The sequence below is a fragment of the Dendrobates tinctorius genome, unplaced genomic scaffold (assembly GCF_039654945.1).
Source record: "Dendrobates tinctorius isolate UK_male_01 unplaced genomic scaffold, ASM3965494v1 ptg000021l, whole genome shotgun sequence".
NCBI classification, from domain to species: Eukaryota; Metazoa; Chordata; class Amphibia; order Anura; family Dendrobatidae; genus Dendrobates; species Dendrobates tinctorius.
The window spans coordinates 43,833,868-43,858,819 of record NW_027361689.1 but is presented as its reverse complement, the minus strand read 5'-3'; the positions used below and the strand labels follow the sequence as shown (position 1 = coordinate 43,858,819).

At 42.8% G+C, this 24,952-nt stretch overlaps 1 protein-coding gene across 3 annotated transcripts; it reads right to left on the bottom strand.

Moving 5' to 3' along the window:
* Positions 1-1,566: 1,566 nt before the first annotated feature.
* Positions 1,567-24,952, bottom strand: TP53I3 (tumor protein p53 inducible protein 3). 3 transcript variants are annotated; one of them, XM_073568340.1, is made up of 6 exons: positions 24,830-24,952; positions 19,572-19,714; positions 12,326-12,593; positions 12,031-12,243; positions 5,759-5,955; positions 1,567-4,008 (listed from the first exon to the last, which is right to left on the bottom strand). In XM_073568340.1, the coding sequence occupies exons 2-6, from the start codon at positions 19,707-19,709 to the stop codon at positions 3,826-3,828; spliced, it is 999 nt and encodes a 332-aa protein (XP_073424441.1). In that variant the 5' UTR covers positions 19,710-19,714; positions 24,830-24,952; the 3' UTR covers positions 1,567-3,825. The 3 variants fall into 3 exon arrangements, with proteins under 3 accessions (XP_073424441.1, XP_073424442.1, XP_073424443.1); XM_073568341.1 differs by lacking the exon at positions 24,830-24,952 and adding an exon at positions 24,697-24,763; XM_073568342.1 differs by lacking the exon at positions 24,830-24,952 and adding an exon at positions 24,583-24,698.

The following is a 24,952-nucleotide window of genomic DNA, read 5'->3' as shown; positions in this document are numbered from 1 at the left end:
CCTGTCACTCTCAACAGTCCACTCTCCTCCTCTGTTCCCCGGGTACTGTTTCCTTAGGAACTCAGATGGCGGTCCCCTTGGTTCCGGCCCGGACACTCTGTGGGGGTCCTCCTCCCTACATACAAATCGGGCACCAGTACTTATGAATCTTCACAGTGCACACAATGTCACAATGGATTCACAAGTCTACAGTGACAGATTGACTGCAGACTTGTAGCCTAATGCCGGACAACGCCTTTAAATGAAAGCTACGCTGTAATTGGTTGCTAATGCTGAGGGCCATTTTCCTGCTTTTTTTTTTTGCAGGCAATTTCACTATCTACACTTTTTTACATAACAATTTTCAACTCTTCCCACCTCTCCTTTGGTCAGATTTACTATTACTTACACCAGAAATTGGCCCAATTATGAGGCGAAGCTACGAATCCTAATAGCAGCCATAGATTTCAATTTCTGGCCTAAGTGTGTTAAGTTACTCCAACGAAACATGGATGAAAACCAATGAATGAAAAACTCCAGTCTTAGCCCCTTCCCGACATGGACAAATTTTATTTTTATGCTTTAGTTTTTGTCCCCTTCTTACAAGAGCCATAACTTTCATTTTTTTCCTCTCACCATAGTTGTAGGAGGCTTGTATTTAACGGGATGAGTTATAGTTTCAAATGAAACCTTTCAGTTCGCCATATACTATAAGCAGTAGTGTAATTATAAAGTTGTTTTTTGTTTTGTTTTTATTAAACACTATTGCTCCACCATTTTTGGGGTTTTGCTTTCCTGGCGTTCAGTGTGCAGTAAAAAAAAAAAAAAAAAAAACCTGGCAACATGATTTCAATATGACAAGGCAACACAAAGCCGCATGTTCCTCGTGCTGCTATGCACAGCCCGTGTTGCCTACACGTGCTCCGGCATTGGCGCCCCAGATGTGCTCTATGGGAGACATTAGTCGGTAATTGTTCTGGGAGCTGCCAGCAGCGGATCTTGATGATTTATCCAAGTGCATTCAGTGTAGCAGAATATTCTTCAGCCAACCATTAATAATTAAGGAACCTACCTAAAGGTGGAAAGTTTCTCCTTGTGGGGAGAGTGCCAAGCCGGTATAAGGAGACTTCTAAGCACTGCATGCGATGCTCTTCGGGGAATTTAAATGTGCAAGTAGCTTCTTCAGAGGAAAAAAGAAAAAGTCTCTCTAGCGCCACCTATTGGATGCAGCAATCGTAAAAGTCAATATCGACCCTTTAACGAGATTTGCCATATGACTTACGATAAGAAGCCAAACCAGAAACTCCATTTGCAGACAAATGTTTTTCCCCTCATCAGTGCAAAACAGGAGATCCAATTTGGCTGGGTAGGAGGCCTCTGATTGGAGAGAGTGCCAAGCCGGCACTTTTTATTCTGAGCCATGTTCAGCAAAATCTGCACTTGTTACATGGGGATCTTGTGTGTCAGATTTCCCACTTTCCATTGCAAAAGGATGAAATCCGCTCTAAATATTGACAATTTTGACAATTTTCTGACATGTTGCACATTTTAACATCTTCATTGAAGATCAATTTATGCACACAAATCTTAAGCAAGATGTAGAAAAGATTTATTGAATATCATATAGCAGCATATAAAAATAATGGATATAAAAAACAACCACCATACTGTTCCTGTAATCTGTATAAAACTACATAGATAGACCAGCACTGATTACAAATCAGACTATCCCTTCTGTGTCATGGGCAGTGGAGGGAGCATAGCTGTGACTTTTAGGCTATGTGCACACATATGCAGAAAATTTCTGCATAAAAACAGGACTCCTTCCCAGAAAACGCGTGTTTTTTTCAGGCACTTTATGCGTTTTTTTCCCGCGCGTCCCCAGACACACACAAAATAGCAAGAAATGCAGAATTTTCCGCGAAATCAATGAAAAAAAAAAATGCATCAATATGCACAAAAAGTGCACAATGCATTAAAATGAATAGGAAGCTTCGTTTAAGCGTTTTTTTTTTGGTAAATCCGCAAAAAAAATGCGAAAAAACACAACGTGTGAACACAGCCTTAAATACAAAATGTCTGTCGCAGTCTGCAATTTCTCCATGGAATGTAAAGATGAAAAAATTGGAATAGAATGAAGGAAAGGCAGCAGGATCATCTATGAGAGGGTTATCTTAAATATACACTTGTCATATATAGCAAAATGTTTAATTTTGGATAGGAGACTTTTTTTCCACACTGAGTAAAAGCACTGACACTTTAAAGGAGACTTATTTGCCAAAAAAGAAATGGCTTTCTTTTTTAGGCAGTGTAAGCGCCACTGTGCTCTTGAATCTGGCGTTGTTTTTCTTTTGTTCCTATGCCTCTCCATTCCTGAGATATGGCCCATTCTATCCTTTAACTATATTCAGCATGGTTAGTAAGTGGGCGTGGTGTTCAAGAAGACCGCGCCCACTTAGCGAAAGATTTACATACAGAGAAGATGGGGTCATATCTCAGGAATGGAAGAGAGCAGGAACAAAAGAAATACAACAACAGACTCAGCAGAACAGCTGCATTTAGATACCATAAATATGTATTTTTTTTATTTTAAGTGACAGATCTCCTTTAAGTTATCTCTTCAAGTTTTATGATTTTGACTCTTTGAACCTAACTGGCAATTTGGGTAAATTTTCCTTAAAAGGCATGTTTTAGGCAGTGAAGGAGACATTCAGAAGCAAAACAAGTGCATATACAAGAATTTAAAGGGTCAAACACTTTCATGTCTTCCTATTACCGGTAGCAATCATTTAAGCAGAACTCCCATCATCACATAACTTTAAAAAGATGTCACCCTTGAAGTGAGTCAAGCAACTCACTACAAACCACATATTTTATTTTTGTAAAGGAAGCTAGATTGTGGTTGGGACCATTATATAGTATAGGAATGTAGCCATAGGGGTGCAGATATAACGATTACACCTGGCCTCAGTACCAATGGACTCTTACCTCATAAGAGGACACCAGTATTCTAAACGGCACATACAAGTGGGGGCCCAGGTACAGATTTTGCTTTGGCGCCCAAGAGCTTCAAGTTATACCCCCAATGTAATGGTCCTAAAATGTTGTATGAGTGCGCAATATAGGAAACTGCAGGTGCAGTAGAATTTATTGCAGCAGACTTAAAAAGTTTCTAGATGATATATAATGGGATGGCCTCATTTCTCTGGACTTTCTAGTTAAGGGTCATTCTCGCTTTCATAGATGGGTATTGTCAGATAGCGCCTGTAAAAACAAGCACTTTTGCAATTTACTGCTTATTAAAATATTCAGCCTTTCTTGAGATATTAACAGTTTTTTTCTTTTGTTTACATCTTGTTGCCCAGGTGACCGACCACCTCTCCTGTTTTAGTTTGTAATCACTGCAATGAAGCGGAGCAGGGAATGAGGAGGTAACTGTGCCCTCCTGGTCTGCTTCAACACAGCGCTTACAAGCGTAATAGAAAAGAGTTTGTAAGCGCTGCACATGCTCTACCGTCTAGCAGCGGTGGTCGGTCTCCAAGGCAATGAGCTGTAAACAAAAGGGGGGGGGGGAGGGACAAAAAAGTCTATCTCAGGAATGGATGAAAATTTTAATAGGCAGTAAATTGCTTGTATTTACATATATAAATCAGAGACAAGAAACTTTATCATTGTGATTTCATAGGAAGGCTGGAAATTAGTGGAACAGACATGTCAGAGTGTTCTCTGTATAGTTACATGGCGGTGACTGGCGAGCGTATCTGTTCCCGTCATTCACCCGTCAGTAGTAAGCAATGATCTGCATCAGTGACCGGCGGATACAAGGCGGCATTTTCTCTTCCACTGTTACACGGGGATCTGAAGGACGATTTTCCCGGTGTTCTTGTTGTCTTCCATGCGTCGGTGGGCATCGGCGATCTTCTGCAGTGGGAACGTACTGTCCACTATTGGCCGCAGGTGAATGGCACCCCCGGAGGTAAAATGAGGCAGCGCCTGCTCCGTGAACGCCCGCACCAGCTCCGCTTTATACTGCGACACAGAGAGGAGAAGGATTTATTACAGGCATACAATCCCTGGAACGAGCGCCATTCCCCGGTGTCCTGGATGGAACGAGGCTGAAACTTTACTGCCCTAATCTGGAAGCCACAGCGAGCGGGATCGCCCGTCGGGGAGCGGTTAATAGGGTTTCCTAAGGGACGTAATCAGGGCTGGCACAAGGGGAAAGCATCATTTTATAATGTCTGCCCATGGAGGAAGCACTCAGGAGAAAAAGCTGGAGAAGCTGCACATACAAGGACACGCTCCCCCATATACAGTGTCAGCTGTAAGGCATATGACTGACACTGTATATAGGAGCCACGTATAGTATGTCTGCTGCTGTACATAGGATGCACAAGACTAGTAATGACCATGAGAGGCATATGGCTAACACTGTATATGGGGGGGCAAATGACTAACTATATGCAAGCCATGTTTTTGACACTACATAGGCGGCATGTGACTAGTAAGGTACATGGGAGATATAAGCCTTACGCTGCATACGGTAGGAAGGTAACCAACACTGGACCTGAGGGGCTTGTGGATGCACTATACTGTATATGTGAGAATGTATATGGGGTGTGGCCATAACCAAAAAAAATGTTATCTATATGTAGCTCACTTCATACTTCGTTCTAAAATGAACCAACACATCGACCAAGACCAACAAAATGGTGCAACTAGTCTCATGAAAGAAATATCAAAGTAGAATAGTTTTATAACTATATGTATTTTATTTATACATTTTTAAAAACAAGATTTTTATGGATTTTTTTTATTACACTGTCTTTCACACACATTAGTAAACAAATATTACATTTGTATTTACATGCACTCACTTTCCCCACTATTATTAAAATCTGTATGTCTAAATATCACACTATTATATTCTTCACATATTCTTTCATATGGATTCATTTTGGCACACTAGAATTGCATATATACATATTTTCTTGTCTCCCCAGCAACACAATCACCTTCCTGCTCCTTTTGTGACCCGCCCCCTGATGAAGCGTAGGGCGAAACACGCATTGGGGCACCAGGGAAACAATGCAACTAGATCAACCCGTCATCACACGATGCAAGTGCTCTTAACTATATACTTTACTTTATATTTCTTATGCAGATCAGAATAGTCGGCACTGGGAGGCTTATACTACAAGCCTAAAAATAACAAAAAATATTTGCATGTGTAGCCCTCCATTGTGTTTCCCTGCTTTTTATTTTGTTTTACTTTGATAAGAGACAGAAAAATATATTTTTTTTTATGAGACTTTAGTTGCACCATTTTGTCGGTCTTGGTTGGTATGTTGAGCACTTGGGTGCGTCTCAGTCATAGTATTTATTACAAGCTCTGACCATTGTTGGTTTTAGTTCCAAAATGGACTTAATTAATAATGAAATGCTGCTTTCGTCTGTACACGGTGAGTCAAGTGTTTATGTAGGGGTGAGGCCCACTGGGGAATTCACCTGTTCTCCGGTGGGGCAGTCCGAGCCCGATATGTGACAGACGCTTTGTATAGTGAAACATGGAGTAGAAATTTTGCAAGGTGCATCACATGCACAGCACTTGTATGGTTGGACATGTAACATGTACTTTGCACAGAATTAGTTTTTGTCTTTGCTTTCCATGCCTCCACATATAAATCTGACGTGCTGCAGATGTCGCTTTTCTTGTATTCTTCAGGGGCCTCTGAAAGCAACTACCATGATAGGCCACAGACACAGGGTGGTCACTTACCGCACTGGAGCGAGATCTCAGAAGGCTGCCAATGAGGCTTCCCCTTTTCCACAGCAGCTTTGCCAGCAAGTCTCCATTAATCTCTCCAGAGCTCATGAGCCCATAAACCACCCAGCGGCCATCAGTGTTCAGACATTCCAAGTTCTTCTCCCAGTGAGCGGCGCCCACACAGTCCAAGATGATATCCACACCAACATCTGATAAAGCCAAATGGAAGGGTCAGGATAATCCCAGGTCCAGAGACCCCCAAAAATAAATCTGACAAATTAGCAGTTCAATAAACCAATTAACACTGCAGACTAGCAATATAACTGGCTGCCTGCAGCCGCCACTATGCAAGCTAAAAACAAAGCACTGTTTTTTGGGGGTAATGTAATTAATATTTCATTTTTTGCTATGCTATTTTAGAGAAAAGCTATTTGTTTATATTTTGTACTGTTAATGTTTCACACCACAACCTGCTGAATGTTTTATTAAATTACAATTGCATCTAAATACCTAATGGGTAAAGGTTTTATTCTGTTTCATTTTATTACATATGGAAAAAATGAATCCTAAAAAGACAGTTTTTATTTTTTAACGTTGTCAGGATCGAAACTATTTGCCCCATGAAATTGATCCAGAAAATGAAGTATTTTTCCCAGAAAATTATTGAAATTACACATGTTATACATGTTCATTTCCTTTGTATGTATTGAAACAAAAACGGCAAATTGGACATAATTTCATACAAAACCCCCAAAATGGACCTGACAAAATGGTTAGCACAAATCGCAACTGAAACCAGATGAAAAAGGGAGGTTGACCAAATTATTGCATTTTGTGTCTGTATGTGCCACACTAAGCATGGAGAACAGAAAGAGGAAAAGAGAAATGTCTGAGGACTCAATCTCACCGTTACAAGTTCATCTCCAGAGATCTTGATTATGTTGCACACATAGACAAAGGAACATCAAGAGGTTTACAACCCAGGGCAAGGTATCTAATCTACATAGACAGCAGAGAAAAATTGAGGAAAGGTTGCAACACAGGATAGCAATCCCAAATCAAGTTACAAAGAAATTCAGGGACATAAAAAAGCTACACTGCAGTTTGACACAATGTACATGAATAAGCCAAAATACATCTGGGAAAGAATCTTGCAGACAGACGAGACCAAGATAGAGGTTTTTAGTAAAGCACATCATTCTAATGTTTACCGAAAACAGAATGAAGCCTACAAAGAAGAAGAACATCTACAGTCAAATATGGTGGAGGTTCAAAGATGTTTTGGGATGGTTTTGCTTCCTCTGGCACTGGATGCTTTGGCTGTGTACCAGGCATCATAAAATCTGAAGATTACCAAAGGATTTTGGGTCACAATGTAGTGCCCAGTGTCAGAAAGTTGTGTGTTATGATTTGGTCACCGGAGAAGGAAAACAAGACCAAGCTAAGCTACAGAAAACCAGAGAGGTTGGTAACTAAGCGGATTGCAGACCCCTGATCCTATCCACAAAACTAGCAGTGGCCGTGGAGCGTACCTACGATGATTCCAGACGCCTCCACACAGCCGGAGAACTAAATAAGCCTAAAGCAAGAAAAGGGGAAATCTAAACTGCCCCAGAGCAGACCCCAAAGGAATAGACAGCCCCCAAACATATATTGTCAGTGAGACAAGATGAAAACACAAACACAGGTAGGAAAATAGGCTGTGCAAACGATGGGGCCCACACTAACTAAAAAGGACAGGAAAGGAAAGACACTGTCTGCAATAACGCAAAAAACCCTACAAAAATGTCCAACACTTCTGATAGCAAAAACTGAAGTCACTAGACTTCTCCCACTATATCAGCACTCTGGCAAATTCTGAAAGCAGAGCAAAAAGAGGCCAATCTAATAAGGGACAAAAAACAAACAAAAACAAACTGACACAAACAATAACATAAGGATGGAAATTCAGCACAGCCCCAGCCAGGGCAGGCTGACCACACAAAACTGAATAGACAAAACCAAATCAAATGTGAACAATTTCAAAGAACACTTAGCTTGGGCATGCATGCAGGGACTGAACTGGAAACTAAGACCTCAGGAGGCAGGAAAAATCTCCAGCAGGGATAGAGGGAGTCGGCTGTCTTAAATCCAGTCAGACTCCAGATGTCCAATCGTCGTCCTCATTATCAGGTGGCAAGCCTCTGTCAATTAGATCAGCTCCATTACCTCCTGTAACCACCAGAGGGAGCCCGGAAAGAGAACTTGCGACTCCTCTGTCAATACAACCAGCTCCACTACCTTCACTAGCAACCAGAGGCAGGCCAGAAAGTGAATGCACAACAGCTGTGTTTGCGTCCTAGGTCACTGCCCAGCAGGACAATGACCCCAAACCAAACATACTTCAAGAAGCCCCCAGAAATGGATGTAAACGAAACGATGGAGAGTTCTGAAATGGCAGCAATGAGACTGGATCTAAATCCCATTGAGCACCAGTGGAGAGATCTTAATATTGCTGTTGGGAGAAGGCGCCTTCACATATGAGAAACCTGGAGCAGTTTACAAAAGATGTGGTGCAAAATTCCAGTCTAGGGGGTGTAAGAAGCTTGTTGATTTAAAGAAAGCAATTAATTTCAGTTATTTATTCCAAAGGGCATGCAACCAAATATTAAGTTGAGGGTACCAACAGTTTTGTCAGGACCATTTTGGGGGTTATGTGGCAAATTATGTCCAATTTGCCTTTTTTTTCCCCGGTTTTTTTTGTGTTGTTCCAATACACACAAAGGAAATAAACATGTGTATAACAAAACTTATAATAAGTTTCTGGGAGTGGGACTTCCATTTGCTGCATAGTGCTCAATGAATGCTATATAACCACCTAAGGAAAAGACAGAAGTGGTGATGAGCCACTTCTGTATTCTCTCCAGGTTTCACGGTTGTGTCCGATTGCTGGGAACTGAACGTGCACATGCTGGATTGCAGAAACCTTATTTCTGCTATCGCCAATCGTTACACCGATGCCTTTACCTTGTGCCAGTCATTACACTGGCTACCCATCCACTCCAGAATCCAGTACAAACTTATTACCCTCACCCACAAAGTTCTACATTGCTCAGCACCACCCTACATCTCCTCCCTTGTTTCAGTATACCACCCTACCTGCGCCCTCCGTTCTGCTGAGGACCTGAGGTTAGCATCCTCAATAATCAACCTCCCACTCCCATCTCCAAAACTATACACGTGCTGGGCCAATTCTTTGGAATGCACTTCCTTGGTCAATACGATTAGTCCCCAATCCCCACAATTTTAAGCGTGCCCTGAAAACGCATTTATTCAGACTGGCCTATCACCTCAACACATTAACCTAACTATCCCTGTGTGGCACAGCCAAAAGTTTTACCATAACCAGGTTCAGTCCTCTGTGTCTGTACTGTTACACACTTAACATTATGGCTGGTCCATACAATCAGGGCAATTGTTACCACCCACCTTTCGTGTCTCCCCTCTTTCCTCCTAGACTGTAAGCTTGCGAGCAGGGCCCTCATTCCTCTTGGTATCTGTTATGATCTATGTGATTATTGTTATGCTGTAATGTCTATCGTCTGTACATGTCCCCTCTGAAATGTAAAGTGCTGCGGAATATGTCGGCGCTATAGAAATAAAAATTATGTGCTGTATATTTATCATGGTGCATATATGGGCATGTGTTCCATCAATGGGCAGCTGGAGAAGCAGAGAACCTCACGTGCCCGCCCGCTCCTGTGCCAGATCACTAATTCATACTCAAACAATGCCCTCCACCAACCCCACGCAGCATATTTACTGATGTATGAAAGAAAACCGCCACTCCCTGCACTTATCACAATGCGCTACGGTGGCAGCCTGATTCTCCAGGCTTGTTTAACCCTCTGACGTCCAAAGCAAACACGTTTGTAAAAATGGCAGTAATACACAAATGATCTGTCAGATGCAACAAGTTCTCAGAAGGAAGAGAATAAGCAGCCACCAATTACCAGAAGAAAAGACGAGCGAAAACCACGCACTGCACCTACCGCTGCGGTACTAAATTCATTACCATATTTATTAATCCTTTAAAAGAGATGAACCACAAATTACTTCAGTCACCTATTGACAGATGGAAACCCGTATTGATCAAAATAAACCCAGAGCAGGGCCGGATAAGCCATTGGGAAGATTCCACCAAATGGGCCAGTACAGCCATTGTCCTGCAAAACTTAACAGTATCGGCATCTTCAGGGCGTCGAAACCGTTGACAGCTGTACCGAAGTAAAGTGCCATTGGATACAGTGCCCCACCAGAGTCGGACTTTCTCAGGGGTCTTGGCTACCGAGACCCCAGAGAATATTATTCGGGGTGGTTTTTTAACGACGCCAGTGTTGCGATCGCCGTTACTTGGTTGTCCCTACAACCCCCCATGAAGTCCCCCGAGCCGCCAGCGTCTTCTTCCAGGAGAAAATGGCATGCGCAGTGTGCCCACCAAGATCTGCCAGCCGGCACCAATAAGAAATTTTTCCTATTGGTTTATTTTGATCACTGTGAGACCCTATCACAGTGATCAAAATAAAAAAAATAGTAATTCAAACCCCCCTTTTTCATCTCCTTAGTTAGGGAAAAATAATAAAATAAAGAGAAAAAAAAAGTATTTATTTCCATTTTCCCAATAGGGTTACAGTGGGATAAAGTGAGGGTTAGGGCTGGGATTAGAATTGGGGGGGGGGGGTTTCCACCGTTTAGCTACATCAGGCGGTCTTCAAACGCGACATGGCGCCACCATTATTTCCAGCCAATTTTGCGTTCAAAAAGTCAAACAGTGCTCTCTCCCTTCTGAGCCCCGACGTGTGCCCAAACAGTGGCTTTTCCCCACATATAGGGTATCAGCCCACCCAGGAGAAATTACACAACAAATTTTGTGGTCCATTTTCTCCGGATACTCTTGTGAAAATAAAAAAAAAATTGGTTCCAAAGTAAATTTTTTGTGAAAAAAGTAAAAATGTTAATTTTTTCCCTTCCACGTTGCTTTATTTCTCGAGAAGCACCTGAAAGATTAATAAACTTCTTGAATGTGATTTTGTATACCTTGAGGGGTGCAGTTTTTAGAATAGTGTCACTTTTGGTTGTTTTCTGTTATATTGACCCCCAAACTCACTTCAAATGTGAAGTGGTCCCAAAAAATAAAAAATAAAATAAAACTAAAAAAAAAATAAGTTGTAAATTTTGTTGGAAAAATAAGAAATTGCTGGTCAACTTTTAACCCTTATAACGTCCTAACAAAAAAAAATTAAAAATGAGGTTTCCAAAATTGTGCTGACGTGATAGTAGAGATGTGGGAAATGTTATTTATTAATTGCAAAATTTTCAACATTTTTGCCAAATTTCCGTCTTTTTCATAAATAAACGCAAGTCATATCGAAGAAGAAATTTTACCACTAGCGTGAAGTACAATATGTCACGAATAAAAATCTCACTGGGATCTGTTGAAGCATTCTAGAGCTATCACATCATAAAGTGACAGTGGTCAGAATTATAAAAATTGGCCCGGTCATTGAGTACCAAATTGGCTGTCACTAAGGGGTTTAGGTATTGCAGTATACAATAAAAGCATGCAGACAATCGCAGGTTAAAGTGCCCCAAGAGGACTAATTAATAATGAAAGCAAACCTCTTCCCCACCAACCCCAAATAAAACATAATAAAATTTGTGTTTGGTCACTGCAGTGTGTGTGTGAGATCCGGGAGTAGCTTTTGCAATATAAGCAGATCATCCGATCGCTTCTGCTTTGCAGAAAATCCCCATCTCCTATGAACACCGGCCACGGCAGCAGACCCTCAGCTGTCATGACAATCCATCGGAACCCAGCGATCACATCATGGTCACACCGACGAGCGCTCCACCCACGGCTGTTAGGCACATAACCACTGATTAAATCAACTGTAATGTGTGGTGAAAGACGCCGGCTCAGCGAGAGAGTCTCCGATGAAATGGTGACGTATGAAGTGAAGGGTTTAAAGGGGGTTGTACACATTTGGGGACTTTTTCCTTTTCACTTAAATGCATGCAGTTGGGGCTATAAGTCATTTTTGTAAGTGACTTTCATTAAACCTTTCGCATTATTGACCTTCTATAGCCTCTGTGATGCCCTATCATTTCCCGGTACAAATGGTGTAACATTTTTAACAAAACCCATGTACTGAAGTAAAAAAATAAAAATTGTTCCCAAAGGTGAACAACCCTGCAGTATGTGAATGGGCTGCTAGTTTCCAAGACATGTATATGGATGAACTTACTATTTGTGGCCTCCAGGCATTTTTTCCCAAAATCCTCATCTTTATAATTGAACCCGGCCGTAGCTCCGAGTTTCTTGGCCATTTCAATTTTTTCTGAAGATCCTGCTGTTACGATGGGAACTGCTCCAGCCAAGCGGCACAGCTGGATGGCGGCCGTACCAACGCCACTAGCTCCAGCATGTATCAGCACAGTCTCCCCTTTCTGAACTTTACCTGTAAAGACCGGACATGATAAAGACCAGGAACCGGCGACCAAGCCGATCAGCAAGTGAATGGGGTCAGCAGAGAAACTTACCTACGAGGTGCAGGAGCTGGAAGGCAGTGAGCCAGGCTTCAGGAATGGCAGCGGCGTCATCATCACTCATGGCAGGCGGTATTGGCAGGAGTTGGCATGCAGGCACCGCTACGTATTGGGCATTACCTCCTCCAGTGAGAAGCGCCATCACCCGATCTCCAACCTTCCATTGCCCAACAACCCCGGGACCGAGTGTCACCACCGTCCCCGCCGCCTCTAGACCCAGGATCTGGCTGGCACCAGGGGGTGGTGCATATCTTCCTCTTCTCTAGAAAACCAATAAATGTACTGATTTACTCTTGTTTAACCCCTTTCTTCCCCTCCTTCCCAGAGCCATAACAATTTTTTGGTGGGGCGGGGTGTGGTGACCAAAAAGCACAAAATTTTAAATTTTTATTTTCTCTCGTTATGGCTTTTCCTGATTGGATATTTGTGGATGCAGTAATACCAAATAAAATAAATTTAAAAAAAAAACAAAACCGTATTTATTTTTTTATTCTGGGTGGTTCGACTTTCTATTTTATATTTTAAAAAGTTTCACTTTATTATTTAGTACCCTTAGAGGACTTGTACTTATGATCACTTATACCATATACTACAATATCACAGAGATTAGTCGTCACATTTAAATGGGTAATAACCATGGCTCACACCCACAATCACATACACTACCATTCAAAAGTTTAGGGTCACATAGAAATTTCCTTATTTTTGAAAGAAAAGCACAGTTTTTCCAATGAAGCTAACATTAAATGATTCAGAAATACACTCTATACATTGTTAATGTGGTAAATGACTATTCTAGCTGCAAATGTCTGGTTTGTAATGCAATATCTTCATAGGTGTATAGAGGCCCATTTCCAACATCCATCATTCCAGTGTTCTTATGGTACTTTGTGTTTGCTAACTGTGTAAGAAGGCTAATGGATGGTTATAATACCCTTGAAAATCCTTGTGCAAGTATGTTAGCACAGCTGAAAACAGTTTGGCTAATTAGAGAAGCTATAAACCTGACCTTCCTTTGAGCTAGTTGAGAATCTAGTTCATTACATTTGTTGGTTCCATTAAACTCTCAAAATGGCCAGAAAAAAAGAACTTTCATGTGAAACTCGATAGTCTATTCTTGTCCTTAGAAATGAAGGCTATTCCATGTAGGAAATTGCTAAGAAACTGAAGATTTCCTATAACGGAGTGTACCCTTCAGAGGAGAACAAAAACAGGCTCTAACCAGAGTAGAAAGAGAAGTGTTAGGCCCTGCTGCACAACTGAGCAACAAGACAAGTACATTAGAGTCTGTAGTTTGAGAAATTGACGCCTCACAGGTCCTCAACTGGCAGCTTCATTATCCCCTTTACTCCCAAGGGTGGTTTGCACATTAATGCCCAGACCAATTTTTACAATTCTGACCACTGTCCCTTTATGAGGTAATAACTCTGGAACACTTCCATGGATCCCGGTGATTCTGACATTGTTTTCTCGTGACATATTGTACTTAATGTTAGTGGTAAAATTTCATTCATGTAACTTGCGTTTATTTGTGAAAAAGAACGGGAATTGGCGAAAATTTCGCAATTTTCCAAATTTGAATTTTTATGCCCTTAAATCATAGAGATACGGCACAAAAAAACTTAAGCAACATTTCCCACATTTTTACTTTACATCAGCACAATTTTGGAACCAACATTTTTTTTTTGTTAGAAAGTTATAAGGGTTAAAAGTTGACCAGCGATTTCTCATTTTTATAACACCATTTTATTTTTAGGGACCACATCACATTTGAAGTCACTTTGAGGGGGTCTGTTATGAGCTAATTTTCTGCTGCACCAGCTGGGAGTTCTCCTTCCGTTCTCCCTCTGGTGGTGACAGGAGGTAGTGAGGTTAGTTTAATTGGTAATGGTCTGCCACCTGACGAGGAGGATAATGATTGGATCTCTGAAGTATCAGACTGGATATAAGACAGCCGACGCCCTATCCTGTTGCTGGTGATTCAGTCTGCTTGTCAGGTCTTGGACTTCATCTCTGCTCCAGTCTTCTCAAGTTAAGTTTGTTTTTGCTAATGTTCACACTTGCTCTTGTTGGTCAACTCAGTTTTTGTGTGGTAGCCAGCCCGGCTGGGCTGTGCTGAATTTCCACTCTTATTTATCTGTATTTGCCAATTTGCCTTTTTTTCCTTTATTAGATTGGCCTCTTTTTTGCTCTGTCTCAGAATATTTCAGAGTGCTGATAGTGGGAGAAGTCTAGTGACTTCAGGTTTAATTTTGTTATCAGAAGTGTTGGACATTATTTTGGGTAGGGTTTTTTGGCAGATTGCAGACAGTATCTTTCCTGTCCTTTCAAGTTAGTTTGGCCCCATCGTTTGCTCAGCCTATTTTTCTGCCTGTTTGTGTTTTCATCTTGCTTCACCATCAATACATGTGGGGGGCTGCCTTTCCTTTGGGGGAGTTAGTTTTCCTATTTTCTTACTTTAGGCTTATTTAGCTCTCCGGTTGTGATGAGGCGTCCAGGACCATCGTAGGCACGCTCCACGACTGCTGCTAGTTGTGTGTTAGGATCAGGGATCTGCAATCTGCATAGTTACCAGCCTCTCTGGTTTTCTGAGACTTAGCGTGTTGCTTTTTTTCTCCTCGGTGACCCATTCATAACAGAATCACCAGCCATACCACAGATTCTAGGGTACTCAAAAGCAGGAAAAAATTGTTAAAAAAAAGTCAGAATTTTTTTTTTTTTTTTTTTTATATTTTTTCCTTTTTCTCTGGGGCCGTAGGAGGATTTTTTTTTCTCTCCTAATGGAGATTAAGCAACTGTCTGATCGTGTGGAGCAACTTGCTGCTGAAGTGCAGGGAATTTCTACCTACCTCATTCAGTCACATGTTGCTGAACTAAAGAGCCCTACTCCTGATGTGTTTTCTGGGGATCGGTCTAAATTTCTGAATTTTAATAATAATTGTAAATTATTTCTTGCCTTGAAGCCTAACTCATCGGGGAGCTCTGTGCAGCAGGTTAAAATTGTCATCTCTTTGCTGCGCTGCGATCCCCAGGATTGAGCTTTTTCTCTGACACCTGAAAATCCTATTCTGACTAATGTGGATGCATTTTTTCAATCCTTGGGGTTGTTGTATGATGAACCTAATGCTGTTGATGAAGCTGAGAGAACCCTGTTGGCATTAAACCAGGGTCAGGATCCTGCAGAGTTAGGCCTCTTTCACACTTCAGTTTTTTTACAATCAGTCACAATCCGCCAGGTTTTGAAAAAAAACGGATCCTCAATTTTTTTTGCATTAATGGCGGATTGTGACGGATTGCTGTCCGTTGCATCCGTTTTTTTTGAGGATCCGGCAAAAGTTGCTGTCCGTCACCATCCTCAAAGATTTCAAAACGGACCTTGTAACGTTTTTTTTCTGTGGCGGATCCTCCAGACACTCATTTAACCCGAAATTCTTTCTGGGTGCCGGACAAAAAAAAAAAAAAAATCTCTCTCTCTCTCTTTCCTTTAAATTTCCTCATTTTCAGGATCCGTCTGAAAATGGATCCTGTGCCATCCATTCACATCAGTTAACAACGGATCCGCTTGTATGACTTTTTGGCGGATTTGAACTGATGCAAAAAACTGAAGTGTGAAAGAGGCCTTATACTGTAAAAAATTCCAAAAGTGGGCGGTCCTTACTACATGGAATGATGGGGCCTTGGCAATTCTCTTTCGGAAAGGTTTATCAGAGACAGTAAAAGATGTTTTGGTGGGATTTCCTGTTCCCTCTGGTCTGGATGGCTCTATGTCATTAGCCATTCAAGTTGATCGGCGTTTACGTGAACGTAAAACTACACGGGAGGCGCTGCCACCTTCTGAACAAATCTCTGAACCTATGCAATGTGATGGGGTGTTGTCTAGGGCGCAACGTCAGGAGTTTAGAAGGCGTAATAAGCTGTGTTTTTTCTGTGGAGACGCCTCTCATACTATTTCTGTCTGCCCTAAACGAGAGAAATGTTTTGCACACACATTTGCTGTGGGCAGTGTACAACCTAAGTTCCTTTTGGCAATTACTCTGATCTGCTCCTTGTCCACATTTTCCATAAAGACTTTTGTGGATTCAGGAGCAGCTCTGAATCTGATGGATTTGGACTTTGCTAAACGTTGTGGTTTGTCCATGACGCCTCTGAAGACACCTATTCCTTTGAGGGGTATTGATGCTACTCCTTTGGCAGAGAATAAACCTCAGTTTTGGACCCAGGTGATAATGCGAGTTGCCCCAGACCACCAAGAAAATTGTAAATTTTTGGTGCTGCACAATTTGCATGATACTATTGTTCTGGGTTTTCCTTGGTTGCAAACTCATAACCCAGTTTTGGATTGGAAATCTGGGTCTGTGGTGAGTTGGGGTTGTCAGTGTGTTCTTAGGGACGCTCCTGTTTTCTCCACCTCTCCTCAGTCTCCTGATATTCCTGATTATGTGGCTGATTTTTCTGATGTATTTAGTGAGAGTAAGTCTGCGTCTTTGCCTCCTCATAGGAGTTATGACTGTGCAATTGAGTTGATGCCTGGGTGTAAATTTCCCAAGGGTCGGCTTTTCAACTTATCTGTACCCGAACATGATGCTATGCGGTCCTATATTAAGGAGTCGTTGGAGGAGGGTCATATTCGTCATCTTTAGGCGCTGGTTTTTTTTGTGGCCAAGAAAGATGGTTCATTAAGACCGTGTATTAATTATCGTTCCCTTAACAAGATGACGGTTAAATATCAGTACCCGTTACCTCTGATGTCTGATTTATTCTCCAGAGTTAAGAGTGCCTGCTGGTTTACCAAGCTTGACCTCAGGGGGGCGTATAATCTTATTCGCATCAAGCACGGGGATGAATGGAAGACGGCGTTTAATACTCCAGAGGGACATTTTGAGTACCTGGTGATGCCTTTTGGGCTCTCTAATGCCCCTTCTGTCTTCCAATCCTTTTATGAATGACATTTTTCGAGACTTTGTAGATAGATGACCAAAAACTTATCTGGATGATAGTTTGATCTTTTCTAGTGATTGGGATTTCCATGTGGAACATGTCCGGACTGTGTTCCTGATTTTGAGGGAGAATTTGAGGGGGTAGTTCTTTCTGCCATTTCGCCCGATTTGAGACATGCCCTGGAGGAATTTCAGGAGGATAAACCTGAGCGTTGCCCTATGGGAAGATTGTATGTTCCTGACCAGTGGAGAAAGAGAGTGATGTCTGAAGTCCATTGCTCCGCATTGGCTGGTCATCCCTGGGAGCGCCGCTGATTGCATGTGACGTACTATTCCGTCCATGGGACTTGGGCCCAAGTCACATGGAGGGAATAGTACATCTAATGTAGGAAAGGGGTTAAATAGTACACGCAAAACGCCAGTGTCAACGTCTACAGTGAAGAGGCGACTCCGGGATGCTGGCCTTTAGGGCAGAGTGGCAAAGAAAAAGCCATATCTGAGACTGGCTAATAAAAGGGAAAGATTAATATGGGCAAAAGAACACAGACATTGGAAAAAAGTGTTATGGACAGACAAATCCAAGTTTGAGGTGTTTGGATCACACAGAAGAACATATGTGAGACGCAGAACTGAAAAGATGCTGGAAGAGTGCCTGACGCCATCTGTCAAGCATGGTGGAGGTAATGTGATGGTCTGGGGTTGATTTGGTGCTGGTAAAGTGGGAGATTTGGACAAGGTAAAAGGGATTTTGAATAAGGAAGGCTATCAGTTCATTTTGCAATGTCATGCCATACCCTGTGGACAGCGCTTGATTGGAGCCAATTTCATCCTACAACAGGACAATGACTCAAAGCACATCTCCAAATTATGCAAGAACTATTTAGGGAAGAAGCAGGCAGCTGGTATTCTATCTGTAATGGAGTGGCCAGCGCAGTCACCAGATCAACCCCATTGAACTGTTGTGGGAGCAGCTTGACCGTATGGTACGCAAAAAGTGCCCATCAAGCCAAACCAACTTGTGGGAGGGGCTTCTGGAAGCATGAGGTGAAATTTCTCCAGATTACCTCAGCAAATGAACTGTTAGAATGCCAAAGGTCTGCAATGGTGGAATTGCTGCAAAGGGAGCATTCTTTGACGAAAGCAAAGTTTGAAGGAGAAAATTATTATTTCAAATAAAAACCTTTTTTTCGAACAGTGTCAATGTCTGGACTAGATTTTAAATTCATTTGGCAACTCATTTGATTAAGAAAAGTATGAGTTTTCATGGAAAACACAAAATAGTCTGGGTGACCCCAAACTTTTGAACGGTATTGTATGTAATTTTACATTAAGCGGATAAACTTATCTGAGCTCCCTACATTCATGGATTCATTCTTTTCTTAGAGTGTGGTCATGCCCAGGATTTAAACTCACAACCTCTTGCATGCTAGACAGCAGCGTTAGCTGTGAGTTGCTCTGCCAATGCTAGACAAATTCTCCCTGTTTACGGTACATCTGTTAATGATGCTCTGCTTTATAGGCACTGTGTTCTGGTACATACATGTATATACACCAGTACATGTAATCACAAGGCAAGAGACAGGGCGAACAGCATAAGGGAGAAGTGTGCTACAGCAAGAAGACTAGTGAAAAGGAGAAGCACCACGCTTCTTCCTCTGTATGCGGCTGACTAATCATAAGCAGGCAGCAACATATAGAGGGGAAAAAAAAAAAACACTACCCCACTATATCTTGGGGGAGGTTTATCCTGTGTGAGACATGCAATGACAGACAGTATGCTCTCCTCACTTATTTCACCGAGTAGCTGTATGCGATTACAAAGTGATGGGAGTATAGCAGAGAGGAGCGTGATTACAAACACTTTTCATTTCAGTCAGTGTGAGGGAAATACAGCAGAGCTGAGCTGAGCTGTATTATACAAACACATCTTTATCTCTTTCCTCACAGTGTTATCAGCTCTACTGAACTGACCCTCCTCCCACACTGACTGCTTTACTTACATCACTTTGTAATACACACAGCTGTGCAGCGAGATCAATGAGTGAAGTAGATTACATGACTCACACAGGAGAAAGCCTCTTCTAAGCTATTGTGGGGGGGTGTTTTTCTATCTGCTGTGTATATCTGCCTGCTTATGATTGGTCAGCGTCATACAGGGGAAGAAGTGTACGCTTCCAGTAACAAGTATGTAATAGTGCCCACCTGAAGTTATCAAACTATAGCTTTAAAAAAAAAAAAAAAAAAAGCAAAATTACATTTTACTCAACTCAAGATCCTTTTTAAGGAGTTAACACAAAACACACCTGTAATAAATCTGCTCGGTTCAGGGCACTTGCATGGACTTGTACCAGTACTTCTCCTTCCTTTGGGATGGGACGAGGAACCTCCTTAACGTATAGATTTTCCGGCCCTCCAGGTTTATCGAAGAACGCTGCCAACATTTTCCCTACAAAGCAAAAGCATTAACAAAGTCTTAATATAAAAAAAAAAAAAAAAAAAGCACGTTTGGTATCATCTTGTGGGTAAAAGCCCAATATATTAATATAAACAATAACCCCTCCAGTAAACTTAAAAGGGAAAGAAAAATCAAAACTGCAGAAATGGCATTTTTCGGATTGCTTCGACACAGTAAAAAAAAGTACTAAAAAGTGATCTAAACGTCATATGTACTAGAAAGTGATACAGTAGAAAATAGCAGCCCTCCGTGCAAAAAAAAAAAAAAAATCAAGCGTTATGGAACCCCAGAAAATGGGGTTCCATAACTCTTAACTCATAACTTGGTCGCCTCAGAAAAACCTTTTTGAATCAGGGCTACCATCGAAGAACAATTGAAAACCAAATTACAAGGGCCACCAGAATATCAAGGAATCACCTCCTATAATACAAAGCTAAAGAAGAGAATAACCGGGTGCCTCCAGTAGTCACCTACAATCCAAAACTGGAGGTGCTAAGGGGAGCTGCACGGAAATTACAACCTGTACTGCAAAAAGATGCCCAATTACAATCCATATTTCGAGACCCCCCCACTGCTGTGATTTAGGCAGCCCCCAAATCTAAGAAGCATCATTGTCAGAAGCTCCCTGTCCTCTCCAACAGCTGCAGGAACCTTTCCTTGCAACCAGAAAAAAAGTAAAACCTGTCCATTTATAATGACCACAGACAAGATAAAGATCCCCAACTCACATCAGGAGTACAAGATCCCAGGTACGTTCAGCTGCATCACATCTAATGTGGTGTACTTAATTATTTGTACTAAATGTCCAACTGAGGGTCTGTATGTGGGGGAGACAGGGCAAAAACTGAGAACAAGGATGAATTCTCATCGACACACAATAAGAGAAAAAGGAATGGATCTACCTGTGGCAAAAAATTTCTGTATCCCCGGTCATAGCATGATGGACATTAAATTACTTGTATTAAAAGGTAACTTCAAATCTCAGAAAGAGAGAAGAATCTCTGAGTACAAATTTATGAAAACTTTCCAAACATTCAGTGCAGGAATGAATCTGTCGCATGGATTTATATCTTTTTACATCAATTAAGGAATTTGCTCCTCAGACCTTCTGGGGCCATCACAACACAGAACCAGACGGCAATCAGGGGGCAATAAAACCTTCACACTGCTTATCTATGAACTGCTCCAATATTTGTGTTTATCCCTCTCCCATAATGACTATTCCGCTTCACATCACTTGTCTTAGCTATTGCATTATTTTTGTGCTGTCTTGTATATAAATAAGTTATTCTTCAGATTTTGTTTTAGTCTAGGCTGATGAAGAGACCTGCGTAGTCTCGAAAGCTCGCAATTTGTTACCTTTTAATGGCTAACTGAAAAGATGGTATCAATCAATGAGGACTCTCAATTCTAAATTTTCTTCTGGAACCCCAGAATGGGAGATACAAACTTTTTTATTAAAAAATAAAAAGGTTCATTTTTTTTCTTATTTAAATAGAAGAAAAAGCAACTGTGAACACTAACTCCAAAGAATCCTGGCGGACTGCATTTTCCGGTCATTCTACAGCACAAGAACAACTCGTCTCACGAAAAAAACAACCCTCATGCTGCCATGTTGAAGGAAAAATAAGTTATGGCTCTTGGAGAAAGGAGGAGTGAGGGGAAAAAAAAATATAAGCACAAAAGTGAAAAATGTGCCTGGTTGGGAAGGCGTTAAAGGCTTTTATAGTTTATAGGCGTTGTCTCATGTAGTATGTGAAGGAGCGCACGGCTTGTTGATCGACAGTTTTTGCCAGCGGCATCAAGGCACAGCCGGCCTGAACTATGCATTCTCCGATCCGGATAGCTGAGGCAGTTTTGCTTCTGTAGCATGGGAGGAGCACACGATCATCAGGGGCATACATGGAAAACTAGGGGTCCCATAGCAGAACTTTTCATTGGTCCACCTCCCGCCCCCCCAAAAAAAATATATATATATTAATATTCAGCGCGGTCACAGAGGAGCATAGCTCACAACTTTTCAGTCCTTACAAAGTTACTTGCTTCCTATGAAAGCAATAGATTCCCCTTTCATTGCCCTCATAAAGTATAAGGCCAACAAAAGTGCTCCCCAATCACTGTATGATACCCCCATGGTGAATTCCTCCACAGTACCTTCCACAAATATAATGTGATGACCCTACTGTACCCCACCTCAACTCACCCAGCAGAGTATGGTGACCCCAACACAGTAAGATCTCCCAACTGTGACCCCCACACTGTACTCAATGCATTGTATAATGGCCCCCCACTAGTCCTCCAAACAGTACAAATGGCCTCGCCACAGCATGAGGGACCCTATGTGGTGTTTGCAGGTCCGCAGGATGCAGTGACGAGTCGCGAGACAATTTGGTGCTTTCTATAATAATGTTTATAAGACTAGAGGGAACTTTCCTCAGTCACGGCCTGATCACCAAAAGGAGTAACACAGGTTGCCCTCGCAGGGGCTCTATACAAGCAAACACAAACGAGTAGAACACGACTACTTCCGGCAATAGCCGGTCACTGTAGGGCCGCGGTATGGCCGACTACGGGTCCTTAAATATATAGTCAACTTAGCCATGCAGACGTCCCTCGCCGTTCGGGATGGTTGTCTTTTGGCGTAGTAGTTGCTGGGCCCAGTTGCTGAGGCGTTGACGAAGTCTTCGCGCGCTCTGGCGCGCTGATGACACTGGAGCCCCACAGGCCCCGGCGGAGTCCTTAGACAGATGGGCCGCAGCCCCCGGACTGGGGCAAGTGGCAGCGATGTGTGGTGGCGAATGACAGGCCATCTGCGCAGCTAACGGCTGCGACGGGGAATCCGGGGTCAGCAGAGGCCCTGCCCCTGCTGCGGACCGGAGCGGGACAGTGGTGGCCACCGAAGGCACTGTACTTGCCGCAGCCACTGGTGAGAGCAGGGCGGCTGCAGGTGGTGGGGAACAGGCCGCAGCCGCGGGCTGGAGTGAGACGGCCGCGGGCAGGCCGCAGGCGCGGGCTGAGTGGAGGCAGCAGCGACCGCGGATTGAACTGTGGCCGCGGGCTGGAGCGGGGCAGCAAGTCTCGGATGATCGCCTTGGCACCGTCCTTCTGGAGTCCTCGGTGAGCGTCTTCCCTGGCACTGGTAAGTCGCTCTAGCTTTCAGTCGCTCCCACGGTCTCCTGCTGCCTCTGTCCCAGTCTGCTGACTCATCGTCCCGGGAATTTCCGGCCTCCTTTATACTGGTCCCTCCCCCAGCCTCTCTGTCACACCAGTCCATCCCTGAATTCTGTCCCCCGCAAACCTTAACACTGTATAATTTCTGCATACAGTACAATGGCCCCCATATAACCCTAGATAAAGTATTATGGGCCCACTAAGCCCTCCAAATACTATAATAGCCCCCCGTGCAGTATAATGACCTCCCCATAGGCCCCCCCAACACAGTATAATGACCTCCCCATAGCCCCCCCAAAACAGTATAATGACCTCCCCATAGGCCCCCCATGCAGTATAATGACCTCCCCACAGGCTTCCATACAGTATAGTGACCTCCCCACCATTGGGGGTTCTGCACTGCTGGCTATAAAAGAAGCTTCAGAGCAGCGCTTACAAGCTGCACAGCAAATGGCTTTAAAGCGCTGCGCTCCTTGCTTAGGAGACTGGCCACTGCTTACAGATATAGGTGGCCAGTAACTTAGGCAATTAGATATAAGCTATTAGGCTATGTGCACATGTTGCGGAATTGCCGCGGGAATTCCACAACTCCCTGCTGTGGGAAATACGCTAGAAATCTGCATGTGTAATTCCCGCGTATTTCCCCATGTTTTAACTAGCGTTTTGCAAGTGTAATTAGCTTGCAGAATGCGTTTTCCAAGCGATCTGTAGCATTGCTTGGAAAACTGATTGACAGGTTGGTCACACTCGTCAAACACAGTGTTTAACATGTGTGACCAACTTTTTACTATTGAGGCTGCCTGTGCAGCCTCAGTAGTAAAAAGATATAAAGTTAAAAATAATTTAAAAAAAAAAAAAATGGTGTTTTTCTCACCTTCCGGCGTCCCACGCAGCGTTCCTGACCCTCGCAATGCTCCCGGCCGATCCCGTTCCCAGGGATTCCTTGCAACAATGAACTTTGAAGACGTAGCGGTCTTGCGAGACCGCGACTTTATCAAAGGTCGTTGTCACAAGGCATCCCTGGGAACGGCCGGGAGCATCGCTGAGGCCCGGGGACGCTGCGTCGGCCACCGGAAGGTGAGAAAAACACCATTTTTATTTTAATTCTATTTTTTACAGGGATATGGTACCCAAGGCCTGGACGAGAATCTCCTCTCCTCCAGACTGTGGGTACCATCCGCACATTTTCCGCTTACTTTGCACATGGTGGGCACAGCCTCATGTAACCTCAAAGTAAGCAGAACAATGCATTCCTATGGGTGCAGAATTCCTGAGATTCCGCACAAAGAATGAGCAGGCTGCGTATTTTTCCGCGATGAGATTTTGCCGCAGAAAATACGCAGCATTAGAACAGCATGTGCGGAATGCCATTGAATACAATGGCTTGCTCATTTTATGTGTTTTAGCAGCGTTTTCGTGGCGAAAAAAGCGGCAAAAACGCATAAAATCCGTGGGAATTCCAGACGTGTGCGCACAGCCTTAAAGTAAAAAAAAAAATAAATAACTTCCATTCTTTATATCAGAGAGGATCTTTCTTAACAAGTAAATTACAGCAGTTTTTGTTTTTCCAAATACCCATTTAAAAACATTAGATTAACCCCTTTAAACAGGGGGATGAAGGCTAAAAATCAGTAAGGAGCACAGCCATGTCTATTCTGTTTCTGCAGAGACCTTTCTGCTCCTCTTACTTCTCACAGCTGAGAGTTTGCTACAAGTCCAACAACAGAGTCAGCAACCTCCCTGCTGCTGCTAGAATGTATCGGTGCAGGCTGCACTCACTCCAAGCACAGGTGTGCACTCACCCTCCATGCTGCTGCCAGTCACTGTGTGAACTAAAGAAGGCAGAGTCCAGCCATTACTGAGAGGAATGTTCCACTCTACATTAAAGGGGGAGGAGGATAAGTTTCATGGATAGTATTTTTTACATACACTTACCATATAAACATCTTAGAAGAATTTCCAGCAAAGTACAGTATCTATAGATATAGTTATGTTCTCGCTGCTGATCTTCTGTTACTTCCCTTTCAGACTGGAATGGTTTGCTCCATCCCTGTAGCT

Excerpts from the sequence above, each read along its gene's own strand:
- TP53I3 (XM_073568341.1), bottom strand. Across the intron at positions 12,244-12,325 it reads CCAGCTCCTGCACCTCGTAG|GTAAAGTTCAGAAAGGGGAG; the intron begins GTAAGTTTCTCT and ends CGGTCTTTACAG. Across the intron at positions 4,009-5,758 it reads TGAGATCTCGCTCCAGTGCG|TATAAAGCGGAGCTGGTGCG; the intron begins GTAAGTGACCAC and ends TCTGTGTCGCAG.